The sequence below is a fragment of the Kryptolebias marmoratus genome, linkage group LG3 (assembly GCF_001649575.2).
Source record: "Kryptolebias marmoratus isolate JLee-2015 linkage group LG3, ASM164957v2, whole genome shotgun sequence".
Taxonomy (NCBI): domain Eukaryota; kingdom Metazoa; phylum Chordata; class Actinopteri; order Cyprinodontiformes; family Rivulidae; genus Kryptolebias; species Kryptolebias marmoratus.
This window is the reverse complement of record NC_051432.1, coordinates 16,600,953-16,620,388: the sequence shown is the minus strand read 5'-3', so window position 1 is coordinate 16,620,388 and position 19,436 is coordinate 16,600,953. Positions and strand designations below refer to the sequence as shown.

General features: G+C 42.2%; 2 protein-coding genes across 4 annotated transcripts in view; both read right to left on the bottom strand.

The window, feature by feature from the left end:
- ern2 (endoplasmic reticulum to nucleus signaling 2) overlaps nucleotides 1-11,782 on the bottom strand; it is a 13,996-nt gene extending 2,214 nt beyond the window's left edge. Inside the window, exons 1-22 of the mRNA XM_017406245.3 lie at nucleotides 11,459-11,782; nucleotides 9,446-9,563; nucleotides 9,328-9,361; nucleotides 7,711-7,783; nucleotides 7,550-7,622; nucleotides 7,327-7,449; nucleotides 7,153-7,254; nucleotides 6,800-6,859; nucleotides 6,498-6,714; nucleotides 6,228-6,306; nucleotides 5,940-6,084; nucleotides 5,199-5,341; nucleotides 4,826-5,014; nucleotides 3,917-4,058; nucleotides 3,647-3,745; nucleotides 3,421-3,511; nucleotides 3,095-3,284; nucleotides 2,912-3,008; nucleotides 2,612-2,811; nucleotides 2,323-2,470; nucleotides 941-1,068; nucleotides 82-205 (exon numbers count right to left, since the gene is read on the bottom strand). Coding sequence (XP_017261734.1) covers nucleotides 82-205; nucleotides 941-1,068; nucleotides 2,323-2,470; nucleotides 2,612-2,811; nucleotides 2,912-3,008; nucleotides 3,095-3,284; nucleotides 3,421-3,511; nucleotides 3,647-3,745; nucleotides 3,917-4,058; nucleotides 4,826-5,014; nucleotides 5,199-5,341; nucleotides 5,940-6,084; nucleotides 6,228-6,306; nucleotides 6,498-6,714; nucleotides 6,800-6,859; nucleotides 7,153-7,254; nucleotides 7,327-7,449; nucleotides 7,550-7,622; nucleotides 7,711-7,783; nucleotides 9,328-9,361; nucleotides 9,446-9,563; nucleotides 11,459-11,548 — 2,665 coding nt within the window. The 5' untranslated portion in view covers nucleotides 11,549-11,782. The remainder of the gene's footprint in view (nucleotides 1-81; nucleotides 206-940; nucleotides 1,069-2,322; nucleotides 2,471-2,611; nucleotides 2,812-2,911; nucleotides 3,009-3,094; nucleotides 3,285-3,420; nucleotides 3,512-3,646; nucleotides 3,746-3,916; nucleotides 4,059-4,825; nucleotides 5,015-5,198; nucleotides 5,342-5,939; nucleotides 6,085-6,227; nucleotides 6,307-6,497; nucleotides 6,715-6,799; nucleotides 6,860-7,152; nucleotides 7,255-7,326; nucleotides 7,450-7,549; nucleotides 7,623-7,710; nucleotides 7,784-9,327; nucleotides 9,362-9,445; nucleotides 9,564-11,458) is intronic.
- Nucleotides 11,783-12,232: 450 nt separating this feature from the next.
- Nucleotides 12,233-19,436, bottom strand: part of LOC108230244 (carbohydrate sulfotransferase 12) — a 7,766-nt gene continuing 562 nt past the window's right edge. For 2 of the 3 annotated variants that reach the window (XM_017406308.3, XM_017406297.3), the window contains exons 2-6: nucleotides 17,274-17,838; nucleotides 16,201-16,343; nucleotides 15,314-15,442; nucleotides 14,383-14,575; nucleotides 12,233-13,215 (exon numbers count right to left, since the gene is read on the bottom strand). In XM_017406308.3, coding sequence (XP_017261797.1) covers nucleotides 12,943-13,215; nucleotides 14,383-14,575; nucleotides 15,314-15,442; nucleotides 16,201-16,343; nucleotides 17,274-17,732 — 1,197 coding nt within the window. In that variant the 5' untranslated portion in view covers nucleotides 17,733-17,838 and the 3' untranslated portion in view covers nucleotides 12,233-12,942. Of the gene's footprint in view, nucleotides 13,216-14,382; nucleotides 14,576-15,313; nucleotides 15,443-16,200; nucleotides 16,344-17,273; nucleotides 17,839-18,062; nucleotides 18,542-19,436 lie in introns of those variants that run through there. The other variant, XM_037974743.1, reaches the window with a different exon arrangement.

Below are 19,436 nucleotides of genomic sequence, written 5' to 3'. Positions count from 1 at the left end.
CTGCTGCCTGCACCCGCCTGCTGCCTGCACCCGCCTGCTGCCTGCACCCGTCTGCTGTCTGTACCTGTTTGCTGTCTGTACCTGTCTGCAGGGGCACAGAAATGTGCATCCTCCAGTTGGTTCGGACCACCGTTCTTCCTGCGGTCTCCAGTCGCACCACAATCGGGCTTTCTGCTCGTTCCTTCTCGATGCGATCACTAACATCCTATCAAAACAAACATACACGGAAAAGACTTAAAGGGACAGTTCAGACCTTCAGAATTAGGGGTTCTGTGAAGAAGTTATGGACATTTAATATTTTATCTGTTGCAGATAGATCTTTGATCTGCTGTTGCTGTTGTTTGAGCTTTTAAACAACTATAGAGTTTTACACGTATAGCTGTATAATCTAAAACTGATTGGACTGTCAAATGGTTTATAAATTAGCTGCTAAAGACTGGAGCTTTTTAAGATGGCAGCATTCCACTTTAGTCTCGGTTGTGCTCAGACTAGCCATTAGCTCATCATAAGTTTAAACATCTAAAGGAGGCAAGATAATAACTGTTCATAACCTTTCTACTGAACCCCCCCAATTCAAAAGATCTGAATTTCTGATTCTTCCTACACTTTCTGAACATGTTCAGTGTTGACTGTTCTTTTTCTTAATTTTTTGTTTGATTTAAACATTTTCACAATAAACCTGATCAATCAAATAATCTCTTTATGGCTGATAAGACAGGAAAAGATGTGACTGTCCACACTCTTCTCAACCACAACAGTGAAACTAATGAAAGCAGGCGCGGCAAAAACTAACTGCTTTGTCTCCATCGAAGGAGTTCTACCTTTGAGCACCTGTTCTATGATCAAACCAAAAAACAGCAGCTTCATTTTAAAATATTTCGTAACAAAGCAGAAAGGGACATTTTTTTAAAAAATGACCACAGAAAGGGGCTAAACCCACCTGGAAAAAGAGCAGCTGCTTCTCTGGGCTCCAGAAGAACGGGTGTTTGAGCACGCAGGCGGTGGAGGGACGTGTCTCGGCATCAGCGCCGATCATTTGTTCAATCAGGTCCTTCGCTATGACATCATCTACCAGAAGATAAATGCATGCCTTTCAGCTTGGTCACGGATCAGATTATGGTACAGCATAATCGTCGTACCGACGACGTTAGATTAATTTAGCATTTTTATGCAGACATTGTGGGAACCGGATGAATCGGACACATCGTTCTGTCCGAGCGAGCCGAAGGGGGTTTTTCACATTTCCACAAAATTTAGTCATAAATTATTGATCATGTTATACAGAAAGAGTAAAGTACACCCACTTTCATTTCTGAAACATCCTGTATCAAGTTGATGATGATGAGTTACATCAAAATACAGAAGCAGTATGTTAAAAACTAAGTGCAGGTTTCTTAGAAAAATAAACAATAACTCAAATTTCAGGCGTTCATAATCTTTCCACAGATTCTGATCCGAATCGTCCCTTTAAGAAGGAAAGCGGCAGCCAGGTGCTGCTCATTAAAAGCACTTAATTAACTGATCAAAAACAGGTGCAAAAACCTCTAATAAAGCAGAGGTTTGGAGCGCTCAGATGTGTTAGCCTGATGCCAAAAAGGAAAGCAGAAATTATTTTTCTGAAGCAATTACTGGTGCCCGTCGTGCTCGGCAGTGAGAGAAAACGTTTCCGAACAGTTTGGAGCGAATCGTTGTGCAGTCAGAAAGATTATTCAGAACAGAAAAAAACATCTCAGGCAGCTGAAACTTTCCCCAGGAGAGGATGTTCGGGCAAATATACTTCAGGGTCAAACTGTGCAGCGCTCAGAAAAACTGAAAAAAATAAAATAAAATGCCCCAAAAGCTACATCTGAGACTCTGCAGACCTGAGCTGTTAAATGTTAAAGTTCAGATTCATACAATTAAAGACGAAACAAGTAAGGCTCGTTTAGAAGAGCTGCCAGGTGCTACGGCTGCATTTGATCAAACCTTAAAACTTCAGGAATTAGACACTATGGACTGACCAGAATTAATATTTTTGTCCACATCTACTGAGATTAAGAATCTGAGCTTCATTTACAGCTACAGAACCTGGGCAGGAATTATAAACTATAAACTCCTCTGTGTAGCAAAATATTTGACTGTAAAAGGTAAAGTTTGTCCAGTGTTTTATCACAAATCAAGGCAAGAATCTCAAGCTCGGCAGCAAATCCTGTTTTTTCTTGAAAAAACAAGAAAGGGACCATGAACAAGAACCTCAGAAGATGAGAAGTTTTGTTCCAGATTTAGCGATTTAAGAGACACAAACCTGGACATTAAACACCTCACACACAGCACTACCCTCACCGTGAATATCCTCCATGAAGTGGACGAGTGAATATTCTCCTGACAGGATGTTGATTTGTCGTCTCAACGAGTCTCCAAACGGGTGCTGCCCCCTGCTGACCACATAGTAAAACACACAGCCGGCGGAGAACACGTCCACAGCTGACGTCTGCAAAGAAGACAGGAGAACAAGCTGGTCTGAGGATTTCAGCACTTTTTACAACTTGAACTCCATTTTTCTTTTAATGTCATCATTTTGGAGTCTAAGTTTAGTTGAATTTTAATTCTGATGTGTCTGTGTGCAGCTTACTGGTTTACTTCCAGGTGTGTCTCTCAGCACTTCGGGAGCGATCCAGCCTTCAGTTCCTGGTATTCCGGACCGCAGAGAGAAGCTCTTCTGACCGTCTGGGATCTTCTTACAGAGACCGAAGTCTGAGATGAGAGCTCGAACTTGACCCAGAGCACTTGGACCAGAAAGGAGAATATTTCTAGGCTTCAGGTCACGATGGACTAAATGAGGAAAGAAGGGATTTTCAGAATGATGATGGCTTCCTTCAGTGTGGATTTAAAGTGGTTTGTAGTGTTGAGAGGCTGTGGGTGGATTTCAGACCTATATTGAGCGAGTGGAGGTGAGAAAGGCCACACATGGTTTGCTCCAGCAGAGTTATAGAATTCAGCTCAAGATAACAAGATGGATCCTCCACATACTGCAGAGACAACAATCAAACGACAGGTGTGTTAGCTCCTCATCAGGGGCGTCGATACGTTTCACGCTCAGAGCTGAACCCTGCACCTGCTGCAGCGTCGCAGCGCACAGCTCGATGGCAATGTAGGTGAAGAGGCGGTCCCTCTCCGTGCAGAAGTACCGGATGACGTTCGGGTGCGTGTCGGACTCCCGGAGAAGCTGCACCTCGCGCTCTGCTACTTCGAAGCACTCCGGCAAGATTCGCTTGACGGCTACGTGGCGCCCATCGAATTTCCCCCTAACGTTCGAGTAAACACCTTCAGCACGTTACAAACATGTCTGAAAACAACCAAGTTTATCTAAAACTATCTATATTCTCTGTATTAGTAGAAAGGGTTTTTGTTTGTTTGTTTAAAATGCTTCACAAACCGTACCTGAAAACAAACGTTCCAGCTGTGCCGTGTCCGAGCACCTCAGAGGGAGCAAAGGAGATTTTTCCTACCAGAACTTCATTACTGTTGTCTTCTGCAAAAAAGGTGGAAAGAGAGTTTTTTTCACCTATCCAGAGTTAGATAATAAAACTTTCTACTGTTCATCTGTAACCTGTAAGCACATTAAAAAAGAGAGAGAAACCCACGAAGAGACACGTTGGTGTCTTACCTCCTGGTTTGTGATCACCTGAACTATTATCTGCATCTGAGGGGCTTCTGCTGTGACTCTGATTATTAGATGAAACATCATTTGATGCAGACGGAGAGCCTAAACACAAAAAAGTGTTTAACAGAATCTGTACTTTATGTTCATGTTAATCATAAAAACAACAATTAAAATGTTTTTTATACCTGTAATTATTATAATATTTTATTTTAAACACAAAGAGAACAAATGAAAAACGATCTCGAATCGCCGTAAAACCATGAAGGGACGTACCACTTGTGATGTTTGAGTCAGTAAACAGGCTGCTGTCTGCAGGAACCAGGGTCACCGGCTGAATGTTTGTCTGCATCCGATGGAGGCGGGGCTCTGAAGCCTCGTCCAGCTGCCTCTGAGCTTTCAGCTGCTGGGCTTTCCGCTGCAGAAACACACAAGAACGAAGCGTTTCAAAGAGTAATCTCGGGGAGAAAGTGGAGTTGTGTCAAAAAGTTCTACAAATACGTCTTGAAGGTCTATCTTGACCCCCCTCTGCTGTGCTTCAGTGAACACACAGACGGGTAACTACAGCTGCTGTAAACACTGACTGACATCTGCTCCGAGAGCTCTCCCAAAGGACTGTGGGTCATCGGAGCTGGACTCTTGTGCTAAATGGAAGATATTGGAGCTTCAGTGCTTCGTTTCCAACCACAAAGTCACAACATTTTACCAACCAACCAAGGGGATAATATATTATTTTCACAGGTTTGTTCATATTTCTATAAACTGAATGACAACATCCCGTGGGAGTGTACACAATAAAACATCTGAATTCATTATTACACTCCATCTTAGAAGATGTTAATGTTATATTTGGAGCAGACTCATTCTGATCTTGGCGATGTTGGAGATGAGTCTCAGCTACTACCACACCAAATATTAGCTCAATGTCTGCTGAACTGACTGAGTTGGACCCATTTTTGTGTTTGCTGAGGTCAACCAGCTGTGGTGGCCATCTTGAATTAACTTGGCTCCAAATGTTAATCAGTTGTAAATGTACATTTGTTTCCCTCGATTCCCTGTCTTTACTCTAGTTTGGGCTACTATGGCTCCAGCTACACATTTGCTGTATGAAGATGAGAGAGAAGAGAACATGCATGTACTTGAAAAAGTGTTTTAAATGCACACAAACGAGCACGATAAACTCACATGGGGACACGTGAACACGAAGGCGACCCATCCTCCCAGCAGGACTGTCAGGACAAGCAGCGTCAGCCGGTCCTGAGTCATGTACAAAGGCAGCACAGTGGCTGGTTTCTGAGCCGGCCCGGCTACTTTCCCATCAGAACCCCCTTTGTTAGCGTTAGCATCACTATGGCTTCCTGAAGCTGTCTGAAACTAAAAACAACAAAAGAAGATGCAACGGATGCACGATAAGCAACCAGTTTTTGAATCTGTGTTATTTGTTTTACACAAGTTTTACAGAGCAGCTGATCACCAAATAGTGCGTGGGTGTTTACACACACACACATTCAGGTTTAGGCTGCTGTGACGAGAAGCAAAAGAAGGAGCGATGACTCACGTAACGCTGATGGTCGAAGGATTCAGGGGAAACTGAGGAGGCAGAGGAGCGAGGCGGGATGACCGCTTCACCAGAGTTCTGCAGGGTTGCTGGGAAATCCCTCAGCATGGTGGTGTGGGCCACAGGAGGAAGCTCATGGTGGCCTTCAGCGTAAATAAATACATTATTTACAATAAGTACAAACATCTGCTGTAGTCAGGGCAGGGGGGGAAAATGAAGCTTAAAGGCATAGTTCAGATCTTTTGAAGTTGAGTTTCGTGGAAAGGTTTTGAACAATAAATATCTTACCTGCTGTAGTACCTTTACATCACTCACTTTTTGCATTAACAAGTTATTTACAGAGAATTAACAGAAATAGCTGCAGCAGCTAGCAGTAGCACTTTTGGTGCAGCCTGAGGCACTTTCAACAAATAACCATGTTATCTGACGGTGATGTAAGGATTTATAAAGTAGTGTTTGCATGAACAGGCATAAGATTTTTAATTTAGTAGCTGTTTTGGCATCAATCCTCTTTAATCTTTGATCCACTGAGACTAGTTGAAGTTAACTTGTCAATCTGGTCAGAATTAAAATCTCCAAACTGAGATTGTTCAAAGAGCTATCTACTACAGGTAAGACATGAATTGTTTTTAACCTTTTTCACAGAATCCCACTTCTAAACCTTTTGATTTAACCGCACACGTGTTCATTTCTTTATGTTCCTGGATCCCTCTGTGGACACTGACAGGTTTTTTTTTTTACCTATTAGTAGCCAGTGGTTTCTCAGGCTGCTCCCCGGTGGATACTGCACATCAGTGGACGGTGTGATCTCACACTCCCCTCTCTGACTGACCGTCACTCCTGCTGTCAGCGGACCTTCAATCCGCGCCAGAGTCAGTCCTCGAGGCTGCCATGGCAACAAACAGCACAGACCCAACATCAATCACTGCCCTCCGATACGTGATCTAACGTGCCATTTCAGTAATTTGTCTAATGAGGAGAGGGCAGTGATACTGATGTTTGAGGACGATGTTATCGTGCTGCACTCACCACTAATGAGACGCCGCGGTGGACAAGCGAAGTCGAAGCGTAGAGGTGGGAGTCTAACTTTCCAACATAGAGAGTGGGTCTGCAGGGAACAAAATCTGGGTTATTTGGTTGAATCAAATACTTATTTGTTTGCATAGACATTTCTTTCTGAGTTTCATTAAAATTTGTCCAGCAGTTCATGAAGTATTATGGTTACAGACAAACACTAACATTGATAAAAATCCCAAATCGCTGCATAACCAAAGAGGGATGAGTGTTCGTTTCTCTTACACTAGTTGTGTTTGAGCGCTGGCTTGCTCCTTCACGAACTGATAGCTCCACTTCAGGGTGGAGTGAGCGTCTGCCTGGTCTTTGGCGGAGGAGAAGGTGAGGAAGCGCAGCGTCTCCAAGGCGAGGGACAGGTGAGGGGCGTGTCTCAGAGAGTCCTCGTAGTAAAGGTACACCCCTACGACGGGTGAACCGTAGTTTTGAGTCCAAAGAACGTCGCCTGAAAAGAAACATCATAATGCGACGCTTAAATTCCTGGCAAATCTGGCAAAATCCTGACCGCTGAACAGCACAGCGCCCCCTACCTGACTCTCTGTCAACCGTCACAACAAGACCGTCGCCACTCGACACCAGATGGGCCATTTCTGGACAAAAAGGTGCACACAGAGGGTTAGAAAGAAAAACTATAAACATCGTAGGGTTAGATTTAAGATTGATTTTTTTCATGGTATTCAAAACAAAGGGAAAAAGTTTAAATTAAAAAAAGCAATTTTTTTATGCTACAATCAGTCACCTCACATGCATCACTTTCTTAAATAAATACTGAAAGTGTTTTATTGTTTTAATATAACCAGTTCTTCAAGGTTTTTATTGGTTCACAGGATGAACAAACTACTTAATTAACCTGATGTTTGTGTAACAAAGTGTGTGGACGTACTGTAGCCTTGCTTCTCATCGTAAGGATGAGCAGAGTAATCGTTGTACGTAGCGTTCCATCGCAGCTCTTGTGTTTTAGTATCAAACATGGTGACCGCATATTCTGTAAAACAAACAAACGCTCGTTAACGTCGGGCAGCAGCCGTCACGTCCGCTCGCCGGCTCTGTGCCGAACCTGTGCGCCCAATGTAGAGCAGAGGAGTGTTGGGGCAGATGGATTCGGAGGAGGATGTGGTTAAACTCGTTTGCTTCTCGCCCGTTTCAGGATCTACTACGAACCATGCGTCATGTTTTTTCCCTGCACGTACGTAGACACACAGAGGCGAGGTCAAGTATTTATACATCCCCGTTCTGAGCGCTTCCAACCGTCCAACGTGCACAAACGCTTTGAGTCTGACCTGTGTAGAGTATGCCGTCGGAGCTTCTGCAGGGAGCTGACTGAACCAGCTCTGGGATGGTAAAAGGCAGTTTCTGCAGAAAAAAACAAAACAAAATAAATGTGTGATTTACAAAATAAAACTCAGAAGCAACAACTGACACCAATATGTAATAGTACTACCATCAGGCCTTCTTTGTGCTTTCCACCAAGAACATACAGACTGCCATCGTTGGGGTCTGGGAGGAAACCTGGCCTAAAATAATGACAAATATTTACAAACAAAAAACATTAGGTAGAAAGAATACATTTAAAAAAAGGAAGTATAAGCTTGTGGGATCATTTCTACTTTCACTTTTTTTCAATTTAAGCCTTTTATATTAAATAAAGATGCACAAATAATGTACAGTTCCGGTCAAACATAATATTTGAAAGTAACAAAATCCACTTAGAGTTAAGAGCTGGACAATCTGAACTCAGTTAATAAGATTAGAAGATAAATTTGGAGCTACTTAGGCTTATATGTTTTAAAATCTGTCAGTAAGTCGAGGAAGATTAAATTACAGAAAACAGCAAATTTAAGAATAATTTAGAGAAAGCCTGAAGTTAAAAATTAGGGTCAAGATTATCATTGTTTTTTTTTACTACTGTTTCCAGCTAAGATGGCTCCAGAAGCCCTAACAACCTTAATGTTCAGCACTTTAAAAGTCGAACCCACTGAAACAACTAAAGCCTCCAGCAAAGCTCTTCAAAATGTGCCTCGCAGATCTGTGGCAGCGTGGCACGACGCTGCAGAGTGAGTGTAATTTGATCCTTATCATTAGGATAAAAAGCAAATTATCATTAGTAATAACAGACAATAAGATCTAAGAAAACATTAGGTGAAGCAGCTCATCAACAAAAGCAGTACAGAAATGAAATAAATGAACATAATGAACTCCATCTTTTAAAGATTCTCAAAAGATGAAAATAGTTTCCTTAAAAGAAATGCAGGTCGCCCACCGCTAAACGTGCAAAAATTTCAAATAAAGACCTCGTGTGATCTGTTGGAGCTTGCAGCGTGTGATGGGGATGACTCTCAGCTACCACCACACCAAAGTAAGGCTCATTATCTTTAAAATATTTACTGCCATTTTGTGCTTGCAGGAGTTAATTTGCTTTAAATCAAGTGAACACCACTGGATAATGACAACATAGGGCAATAATGGGGCAGATTTTAGAACAGCGATGTGTCACAGCAGCTTGCATTTATAGTTACTATAGCTATTTATAAGTTACTGTAGAGACGTGTTAAGGTGTGGAGCAATAATGATAAATAATTATTTGGAGGTTTATTAATGATAATATGTCATTTTTGAGTGAATGCCCTAACTCTACAAGCACCGTGAAAAGTACTATAATAATTTTGTTATGGACTAAGAACTGTAAGGATTTGTGCAGGACTGTAGTGTTTGTCTGTCTGCATACAGAGCATGAAAGTGAAATCAGATCACGAGTGGGAGCTAGCACACCAAGGGCTGTGAAGTCATGATTGGATCAACCGAGACACATGTTAATGACAGTAATAAACAGAGCCTTAGAGACAGATGAGATCATGTTTCATGTTCAGGAAAAATAAAAACAATAAACAACACACATTTAGGTCTAAAAAATACACTAAAACTTAAATAATCTGAACATAATGATATTCTAATATGAATCGTTAACAGTAAACAAGACTAAAACGTGACAATTTCTGGCCTTTCAACTCATTTAATTGAAGTATTTATTCAGTTCAACACTCAGGTGTGTGTTACTCACTCTGGGAGGTAGGCAGGCACCTGAATAATGGGGTCTGGAGATTAAAATAATAACTTCATTAGAAACATTTTAAAACAAAAAGGGACAGCAATCAGCATGGACGTGTGTGTGTAAGAACCTTCTCTTAAGGTCCATTTGATGTCTCCTGTCTGTTTGGAGACGGCGTGCAGACTCCCGTCCAGAGTGGAGATGAACAGGAGGGACTCTGGGAGGGTGACCGACTTCACTCCTCCAACCTAAAACCAGTGAGACAGAACAATCACACGTCGTGCATCTCTGCCTTTCATCCCATCATCAGTTTGGTGTGTGTGTGTCTGTGTGTTTGTGCAAACGGGCGTGTCAGGACTTGATTGTCCATACCTGCAGTGAATATTGACTCGCAAATAAAACTGTACCGTGTTCCTGATTCAGCAGGATATCCTCCTTAAACCGCACCCTGTGAGAAGGACTGCTGAGTGAGCGTCTGTGGATGTTGCTGCAGGGGTTTATAAATGTTTAAACAATTCCTCATTACAAGGATTTAAAACAATAATTAGTGTAAAGATTTACTTCTAATCTTAAAGTTAGGCTGAGAAAAACTACATGCAACAGTCCCGAAAAACATGACTGTGTCCTTCTGTCACTCCAGTATTTACTCACTGAAGGGGCGTATTTATGGCAAGCCCATGTGTCATATAATAGATAAGCAGCATCCTCCAACCACACATCCATAATTCAGTTCCTCCTGATTCAAAACGTGCATCTCAGATACACAGACTGCTGTTGTTTTTCTTATTTCAGATATTTATAGATGGATTTTAGATTTATGAAATGTACATCTCTCCTTGTGATTTTCTCTCAGACATCCACAATGTTCGTTCTGAGTCTAGGTTTATTTAAAACGGGGAGTTTTGTAAATGAAGCAACACAACACGCTTTCCAGTAAGGAATTTTAAAAATATAATAGGAGGGTATGCAAAAAGTACAAATGCAAAATGCACACATATCAATACGTTTCAGAAAAGACAGGGAAACTAAACAAATATTATGTACAAAAACACATTTATGTGTGTGTCTATGTAAAAATGACAAAACAATACCATTAATATAAGGTGCTTAAAAACAAAAAACAAACATACACATTCACACAGAATGCTTAATCCAAGGCTGCACTAAATTAGAAAATAATAGGATTGCAACATTTTGGCTGAAAGCTGCCAGAATGATTTAATTTGTGACAAATCCAATTTTCCTCACTCTTCTGTCATCATGACTCTCTCCAGGTTCTGCAGCAGCTCAGCCACCATCACTTAAACCAGCCTAAACTGCGGTCTAAGCAGCTCTTTAGTACTGATGTTGCACGCACAGATATGGAGATGACAGATTTTTGACATATTGTGCAGATTTGGCTTAATAAAAATTTAAAAAGTGGAGTGATTAAATGGGCCGAGATATTCTAAACTCTAACTTCTGTAGATGATCCTCAAATTTGGTTGTAAACAAAGAGGAATATCTGCTGTTTTCTAACACAATCAGACCTGCAACTAACCCGAGCACCTCCTGTGTTTGTTCTCCTCGCTTAGAAAGAACCGCAGGGACTCTGGTCGTCCGTCTGAGCCAATAAACCGAGCAAAACGGTTGAATCAACACCAATCGCTCTTCGTTTACCTACTGGAGCTCATCTTCCAACATGGCGTCAGACAGCACAAACAGGCTGTGACGTCATCGCGGAGCTGTCTACAGTGGAAACCCTGAAATATAACTTCTACTAACAGGGTAAGACTTTCACATTTATTTATTTTAAAAGCAAGAAAGTTATTTGGAAGGGGAAAAAAGTGATTATAAAGTTGTTTGAATATATGTCAGAACGGCCTGCCATACAGAGTCAGGTAACCAGAAGCGAGACGAGCACGGAGAGAGACTGGTGCGCGTACACAAACGTTAACAAACGCGCAGCACAAGTTTCTTCCGGTGGTTTCGGACTGACCAGTGAGCCAGCCAAACTTTCTCAACACGACCCACCGGCGCTACTGCCAACTTTACTGCCCGGAGCCTGAAATAGACGCGGATACCAGCTGCGCAAAAAATAGCGGAACACGGAGAAGTCAGGTGACGACAGGAGAAACGGCAACACGGCCGTTGTGAAGTTTACCTGAAGCATTCGTCCCTCCGTGGACAGCAGGAGAAGAGACAACAGGAGTCGTCCTACAGCCCCCATGACCCCTAAAGTGCTCGGTCTCATGTTCCGACACAAACAGAAGAGGACTAAAGCTCCTGAACTGTCTCCTGGCTTCCAGCGTCTGCGTCCATCTTAGCTAACGTCCGACGTTGTCCAACATCGCCCTCGAAGTCGCGCGCGCTCTCAGTAAACGGCCGAGGAGTTGACACCCAAGAATACGGCTTTAAATTCGCGGACGGACTCTCATGTCACTGCCCGACGTTTCCGTGTTGTGACGTCACGCGACCATCCGTCCAACCAGGCGGCAAGGCGGGCGGGTCGCTTGATTGACAGGCGCGCCGACAAATCACGGGAGGCGATTGAGAAACAAAAAGGGGAGGGGCTGTGGAAACAGCTGGAACACGTGGAGAAAGACAACAGGGCAACCAGAACATCTTATTGTGCTTTAGAAAAACGTGGAGGGATTAATTGTATTCCTTTTTTTTACACCTCCAAAGATCTATACACAAACTAGTACGGAGGCCCATTTCCACCACTCTAATGAGAAAAGAAAGATCCTCTGAGTCATAATTTTGAAATAGAAAGTCATTGTTATGAAATGCTAGGACAGTTATTAGTCACAATTTTTAGGGAACTCTTTTCTATTAAAGTGGTGAAAATGGCTTCTGTAAACTAAAATAAAAACAACGTATTATTATAAGTTTTAATACCATTTGAGTTTGTAACTTCTATACATTATACTTCTAATGGAGGTAAATTCTTTATTTTCTCTACCATTTATTTGCTTTACAAGTAATCTCTTTTGTCTAATTTTATTGTGGGTCTTAGTCTTAACTAGTGTTAGAAATCATTGGTTTTATCTAGTATAGTTGTATTCCTGGTCTCATTCTTGACATCTCTTTGTGTCGTGTCTTTTTTATGAATGTTCCTGATTTGTATTAAGCCACCTTCTTGACCAGGACTCCATGGAAGAAGACATAATTTACCTCACTGGGACATTCCTGGTAAAATAAAGGATAAATAAATAAATAATTACAATAGAACCACTGCATCACAGATGTCTTCGCTGCTTCTGCTTCACTTGCAGAGAGGTCCGAGATCCCGAGGTTCAACAAAACTTAGCAGGCACAAAAGATTTGTGCTTTTTTATACATGAGTAGTGCTCAGTGTAAATAATTTAAATAAAACCTAATTACGAATCGTCAAAAAGTAATCCTGCTTGTCGACATGGAGGCAACTACATAAGACAATGCAAACTATGAGCAGGCACAATGGGGATATAAAATAATAGTTTTTTAAAAAACGAAACACTGACAGGCACTTTTGTCATTTGAGGTATGCTCAGAAAATGAGTCAAGTAGCATCATAGACTGGTGTTAAAAGGCAGGCTCTGGCTGCGTACCAGTGTGTAGGCAACACGTAGGTTTGTCTCACAGGTCAGAGCCCGGGTCTTTGGTCTACCGGTGGAACACGCTGTCAGGTTTGGGGTAACCGAACAGCTCAAAGTCGGGCTCATACAGCTTGTACAGCTCTCTCCTTTGACTGACGGGTATCTGTGAGAACCATTCCCCTTCCCAGCTGGCTTTGGTGCGGTTTCGGGCCCCTAAAGGGAAACGCAGAAGGCGATCCACATTCAGCAGCTTCAGCAGATGCTCCGAGTCTGTGTCCAGAGTTTCTAGTCGTCCAATGAAGTCATATTTCACCTGACATGGGTGGCACAAACGGTACACCTGCAACGCAGAGAAAGAAAGCCGGCAATTAATGTCTGACTGACTGAACTGAGTGAAAAAACCTGGACGCCCAACTCAACTCTTGTTGTTTCTATGACCCAAATGTTTTTATTTTTATCATAACTAAATGTTCATGTAATAAAATACAGCTGTTTGTTATTACAACAGTTTTAATAACACATATCTGAAGCACTAAATGTCATATAATCACACTAGAGACAAAAAAATTGTTGCTGGACAATGCATTATAACTATTAATGCAATGTCTGAAATTAAATATCAAAAAGTAAAACAGAATAATTTAAAATTATAGTAACATAAATAAAGAAATGCAATATTACAACAACAATTCACCAAAACCTCCTTCTGGGAAGCATGTAAACTTTCAAATACATCCTTGTTTTTTGCACGGATCACATGTTGTTTGAGTAAAACTATGAATTTCTGTTAAATAAACTTTACATCTGGTAATTCCCTCCGCTCCGGGAACACGTGAATAAAGTTAAATTTTTGTAAAGATTTGAGTTCATCATTCTGCAGATCGAAGTGAGCAGCAGCTTTCTGAAAACTAATCATCTACTGGTGTAAAAACTTATATTAATGTCACAAATGTAAATATTTGTAAACTGCTCTCCCCACGCTTCTGTGAAATGCCAGTTTTCTTTGTTTTCTTCCTAACATGTTCAAGTTTTCATCCCTAGAAATCAATCAATCCACCCCTCTGGCGTCACAATTACCTGCTGAGGAAGCTGTCTGACATTTTTAGTTTGTTTTAAAGCCTCGTCTCTGGACTGCATTTCTATGTGGCCAATAATCTGATTCAGTATGATTGATGACCAAAAACACAGAGTAGAACTGTTAATAAAAGTATTTATTATTTACCTTCTAAGGCTTTTGGATCCCACTTTACATTTCATAAACGAAATTACATCACGGCTTATTTCAGCACGCTTACAGGTAAGAAAGTGTCCACATCAGCACACCTAACCTAATTTATAGCTATAATACGCAGGTTGGAGTTACCAGAACAGAATCTTTCTTGTGTTTTATTTGAGGAGACATCAACACAGAGAGGGAAAGGTCAGCGTTGGGATTTCAAAAACCCATTAATGTCAAATAAAACTTCAGCTCGCCCACGTCCACGTGAGGTTGTGCATTTATAAATACCTGCCGCCAGTGCTCGTTGAAGATGTTCTCCTTCTCGGTCTCGGGATCGAGGAGGTACGATATGAACTGATGAAACGTTGGTTTGATTCCCGCTGCGAACGCCTCAGCGGCCATCACTGCCAAGCCCTCGGACACGTTACCGTAGCGACGCAGCATAACCGAACCGAAGTGCCTGTAGAAGTCCTCGTTGGGCCTTAACACAGAAGTACACGCGCATGTTTTATGAACTGATTAAAAGCAAAATAATTCTTCACCTATTCTGTAGTTGACAACAGTTTACTAACCACCTGGGCAGCTTTCTTTATTTAAAACTGCAGAGTGTGGAGTTCTTAGCTTTAAACTACATGAGATGCTCCTTTGTGCAGCTAGATTAACTTGGGGATTAAACTCCCTCCCCTCCCACTGGAGAGTCATTAGGCTCTTTGTCTTTTCATATGACCTATATTGTTCATATTTTAGACAGAGAAGAAGTTTGAGAGGGATGTGAAGGAAGAAATTTACTTTTAAACTTTAAACAGAGGAGGAGGTCTCGGATCTCAGCTTTCTAAGGCCCAGTTTACACAACGCTGTTTTTCAGTGAAACCGGAACAATTCTGCTGCGTTTCATCTGTTCGTCTCTGCGAGAAGAGGGAGTTTAATCCTCGTGAATTTAGCTGCATAAACGGAGCATCTCATGCAGTTTAAAGCTCAGAACGCCACATTCTCCAGTTTTAAACTGTGAAAGCTCCACGGGTGAAAGGCAAAATGTCTTCAACTACAGATCGGAAGTCCAATTGGGTTGATCTTTTTACATTTTTTCTTGGCTTTGCCATGAGCTTGATGACTGAGAATCTACACCAACAATTAAATAAACGAGTGACAAGATTCTTTCTTTTTTTTAAATGACAAGTGAAGTACAATTCTTTTCCTAGAATGCTCAACAAATACACACCTTCCAAACTTGTTCCTGAAGGCAGAGATCAGGCGCACAAAGGGGTCTCGAACAAACAGGAACTTGGTGTAGTGTTGGAGCTTGAGCGCCATCAGGTGGCGGGACAGCGAACCATAGCGTCGCCAAAATCTGCCATAAAATAAAAAGGAATCATGAAGCACAATCAAATAAAACCTTCTCAGTTGGAGCTGCTTGTTGCTCTGTATCTGTCAGACTGCTCAGAACATTTTACACATTCTGTGGCGACAGGAGACGAGTGGAAAACAAACTCAAAACATTTCTGAAAGAGGCCAAAGATGCCTCTTGTGCAACGCTGCAGACTGAAAGAAGGCGTTCAGCCCCTGAGGGGAGGAGAAAGGACCGCCTGTGCTGCGGCACCAAGCGTTTCCACGATCTCCTCCAAGTCTCGGCTCAATAAGGACGTCTTTTAACTCGCTGATAATTTATCAGACAGCTGGAGTGCAGCTCCACATCTCAGCACTGTGATGGAGATGTGATGGAACAAAATACATTTTTTAATTCTGGCCTATTTTGTAGCTTTTATGTTCCTCAATTGACTCAAATCAGCTGTTTGACAGTCTAAAATAAAATCCTCTCTCATGGTTTGTGGTTTAACTTCCAAGTTTATATATATTTATATATATATAAATATTCTTCACGCCTCTGAAAATGACTAAAGAGTGTTAAAGCCTGCGTGACCTTGTGTTTATAACAAACTGAACTGTTTTTATTTGGCTTTGGGAACATTTCTGAACTCTGGAATGAACTCTGGAATGATTTGTCTCGATTTCTGGCGGCGACGCAGGGTGAGACGTTTACGTGAAACTTATTTACTGGATGGCATAAAAAACAAAAAAAACCCCATCTGTATGAACTGTGTTTCATACTTTGCAAAGGTGAGGTGGAGAGAGGAGTTGTGCACGAGGTCAGCGGGCACAGCCTCCGGGTCGGTGTAAGGTTTGCCTGTGGAGGGGGAGATCAGGGACTGAGACAGGACCACCATCACCCTCTTCCAGTTGGTGCACGCCACCTGAACAGGAGGAAGTGGAGAGAAAGACGGGAAATCATCCAGAGGAACTCAGAACGTGGTTGTATGTTTGTAAGCAGTGAAACAATGGGTTGTTGTCATTGTAAGTCTTGACTGGACTGTAGTTGCTTTTGCACTCATTTTCTGACCATATAGTCCTGAGACTGTTGGGAGATTAGTTGGTGCAGGAAGATTTTGGACATTTTCTGTTTTCAGTCTCCCTGAACTCTGTTCAAGTGACCGGCGAGATGCGTGGTCGTGTTTTGAGTGGCCACTTTTTGAAAACCACAGCCTATTTTTGTGCGCACGACTTGCAAACCTCGTTTTGTACCCACATTAGCAGCCGCCCCCACATTTATGATTTAATCTGCTGGAGTAGATTCATGCAGGGGGTTCAAAAGTAGCCGGTAGCTGTCAAAAACTGCCGTATAAAACCTTCACTCAGCTGGATTTTCACCGGCTACTTTTTGTTGATTGACCAAATATATTTTGCAAACGTTTACCCGGAAGAGTCCCTGTGTTTTCCCCGATGTGCACAATGATTTTATGATGCTACGTCGTTTTCCAGGCAGTGGGTGACAGATGCTGGAATGTCCAAGAAAAGAACGGTTGGATTTTACCAACCAGAAAGAACGCCCAGACGATCTATTTCAAATCTTCAGTCAGTGTTTTTATTCAAATCTATATTTTAAGATGACTTACTTCAGGTTTACTGCCTTGGGAGATAGTTCCTTGTCTTGGCTATTTTAATTCTGCATCTGAGTTTCTGAAAACTCTCCCGCCTTGTTCCAAAATGTCAGGAAAAGGGATTTTTTTGATGGCGTAAGTATCAAATCTTTCTGGGGAAAGATTGTTGGTTAATAGAAGTACAGTAGTAGCAGCACACATATACAATAACATGATCACAGAAATCCACGTGCAGAGCAGCTGTACCTTGGGGACATAGCAGTAGATAATCTGATGTGTATCATCCACGATCAGGTGGTCCAGCTCCCTGATGGGGATCTGCTCAAATGCTCGAGTCCTTCCGGGGAAATCCACAGAATCCTTTCCAGAACACACGTCCACGACCCTCTGCTTCCTCGCCTTCTGTTCACGATCACCGGCAGTCTCCCCCTCCTGCTCCTTCTGTTTCTGCCCCGCGCCGGGGATGTCCTCCGAGGCCGCGGGCGTGGTGGCGTAGACGGCAACAGGGGGACCGGCCTGCGTCCGATCGGTGGACGCAGGCAGCGGCAGCGAGCCTGTAGGGATCTGGGCACAGCCAGCGGGCTGGACAGACTTGTGTTTCAGCTCCTGAAAGCCTCCGACGTCGCCCCAGTAGACGATGATGAGCAGGAGCACGAGCAAAGACCCCAGCAGGAAAGCCAGCCGCAGCGCGCGCCACGCTCCCATGGCGCCGATGCATCAGAAACTGTGATTGGTGAGAAGAAAGAGGAAGCGCTTATACCCGCTCCATGGTAGTCATCTAAGACGGAAGCTGACACTTCCTGCTGGGTAGCTGCAACCAGAAGAAAGAGGAAACGCAACTAAGATTTGTGATCTTTTTTTAAAGCCAAAGTTAACCTTTTTTTAGGCTGATTTAAAAAGAAAACAAAAGCAGTCTGAAGCCAGATGAACTCTAAAAACAGCAAAAAAAAAATTCCTGACTCCCATGGCATTTTTTAATAAAATACCCCAACACAATGAGAAAGAATCCAAATAGTAAAAGCAATCACAGCTGACCTGATGGTGTAACGATTTCTAGATTTTAGATCAAAAATAAAAAGGGAAACATTTAAAAATCCTGCACGGTCAGTTAAATTACAGTCCACTTGCACGTTCTGCTCCACTGAGGTCTGTTTTATCTCATGCGCTTCTAAGGTGTTCAGTTCAAGAAGCGGAAGGAAATGACGAAACTTTGAGTTTGAAAGTCTGCAGGGCGTGTGGTCACGGCGGATTTAGAGACGTTTAAGATCACAGTGCTGCACAGCATATTTAGCTACGAGCATCACTTTGGTTACAGTAGCTCATGTTTCACGAAGCATTTCATACAAACCATTTCACACATTTTCCTTTGCGCTAAATTTATTCCAGTATTTCTAACATAAAGAAATACTCAGATATAAAAAGCAGATTTGACGTTAACTCTCTTGTGACATGAATTAATGACTTGCTGTAAAAAGAACCACTATGTTCTGGTTTAAAAATGGCTAAAGCCTCATGGGCTCATCATGAGATTAATTTATAAACATTTCACATTGAGAGACTGTAAAACGAAAGTACAGTTGATGCAGTTCGGAGGCATCTGTTCTCTAAAACCCGTTCCTGCTATTTTACAGTCCCTCAATATCAGTAAAACTGCCTCAGTTGTAGCCATTTTTGTGTCTCCAACAGTCAGTTGGTTGTGGCGGCCATCTTAAATCGGGTTGACTCCAAAAGCTGATGAGCTGTAAAGATGCATCCGGTGAATATGTTCTGAAAGTTTCCTTAAAATCCGCCCAGTGGTTCGTGAGATATTTTGCTAACAGACCAACAGATCTAACTGCAGTAGTTAATGGCAAAGTTTTGGGAACAGATCTAGCCCGATCAGTTGGCGCTTCGAGTGTAAGTTGAGGATGACTCTCAGCTACTACCACGCCAAATTTTAGTCCAATAACTGTAAAACTGACTGAGTTACAGGCATTTGTGTGTTTGACAAGGCTGCTTCGCTGTGGCGGCCATCTTGGATTGGGGTGGCTCCAAAAGGTAATCAGCTGTAGATGCTCATCAGATGATTACTTTCTGGGAGTTTTATTAAAATCCCTCCAGTGGTTCGTGAGATATTTTGCTAACAAACCAAACATACACACACAGAGACAGACACGAAAATCATTATCGCCCGCCGCCAAAGATCAAAACAGAAAAAGGCGATACAGACAAGTTATCATTGCTGTTTATGAACTTAGCACAAAAAGTAAACAATTGTTTAGTTTATATTTTCAGACAGATAAAAATGATAAATCTCGCAAATGTTTCTATAATACCAAAATTATTGTTTTTCTCCCTCGTGCGCAGAAAAAAAGGAGTGTGTTTGAGGAAAATTAGCATCCACGAAGCCTCCCCCCCCCCCCCCCCCCC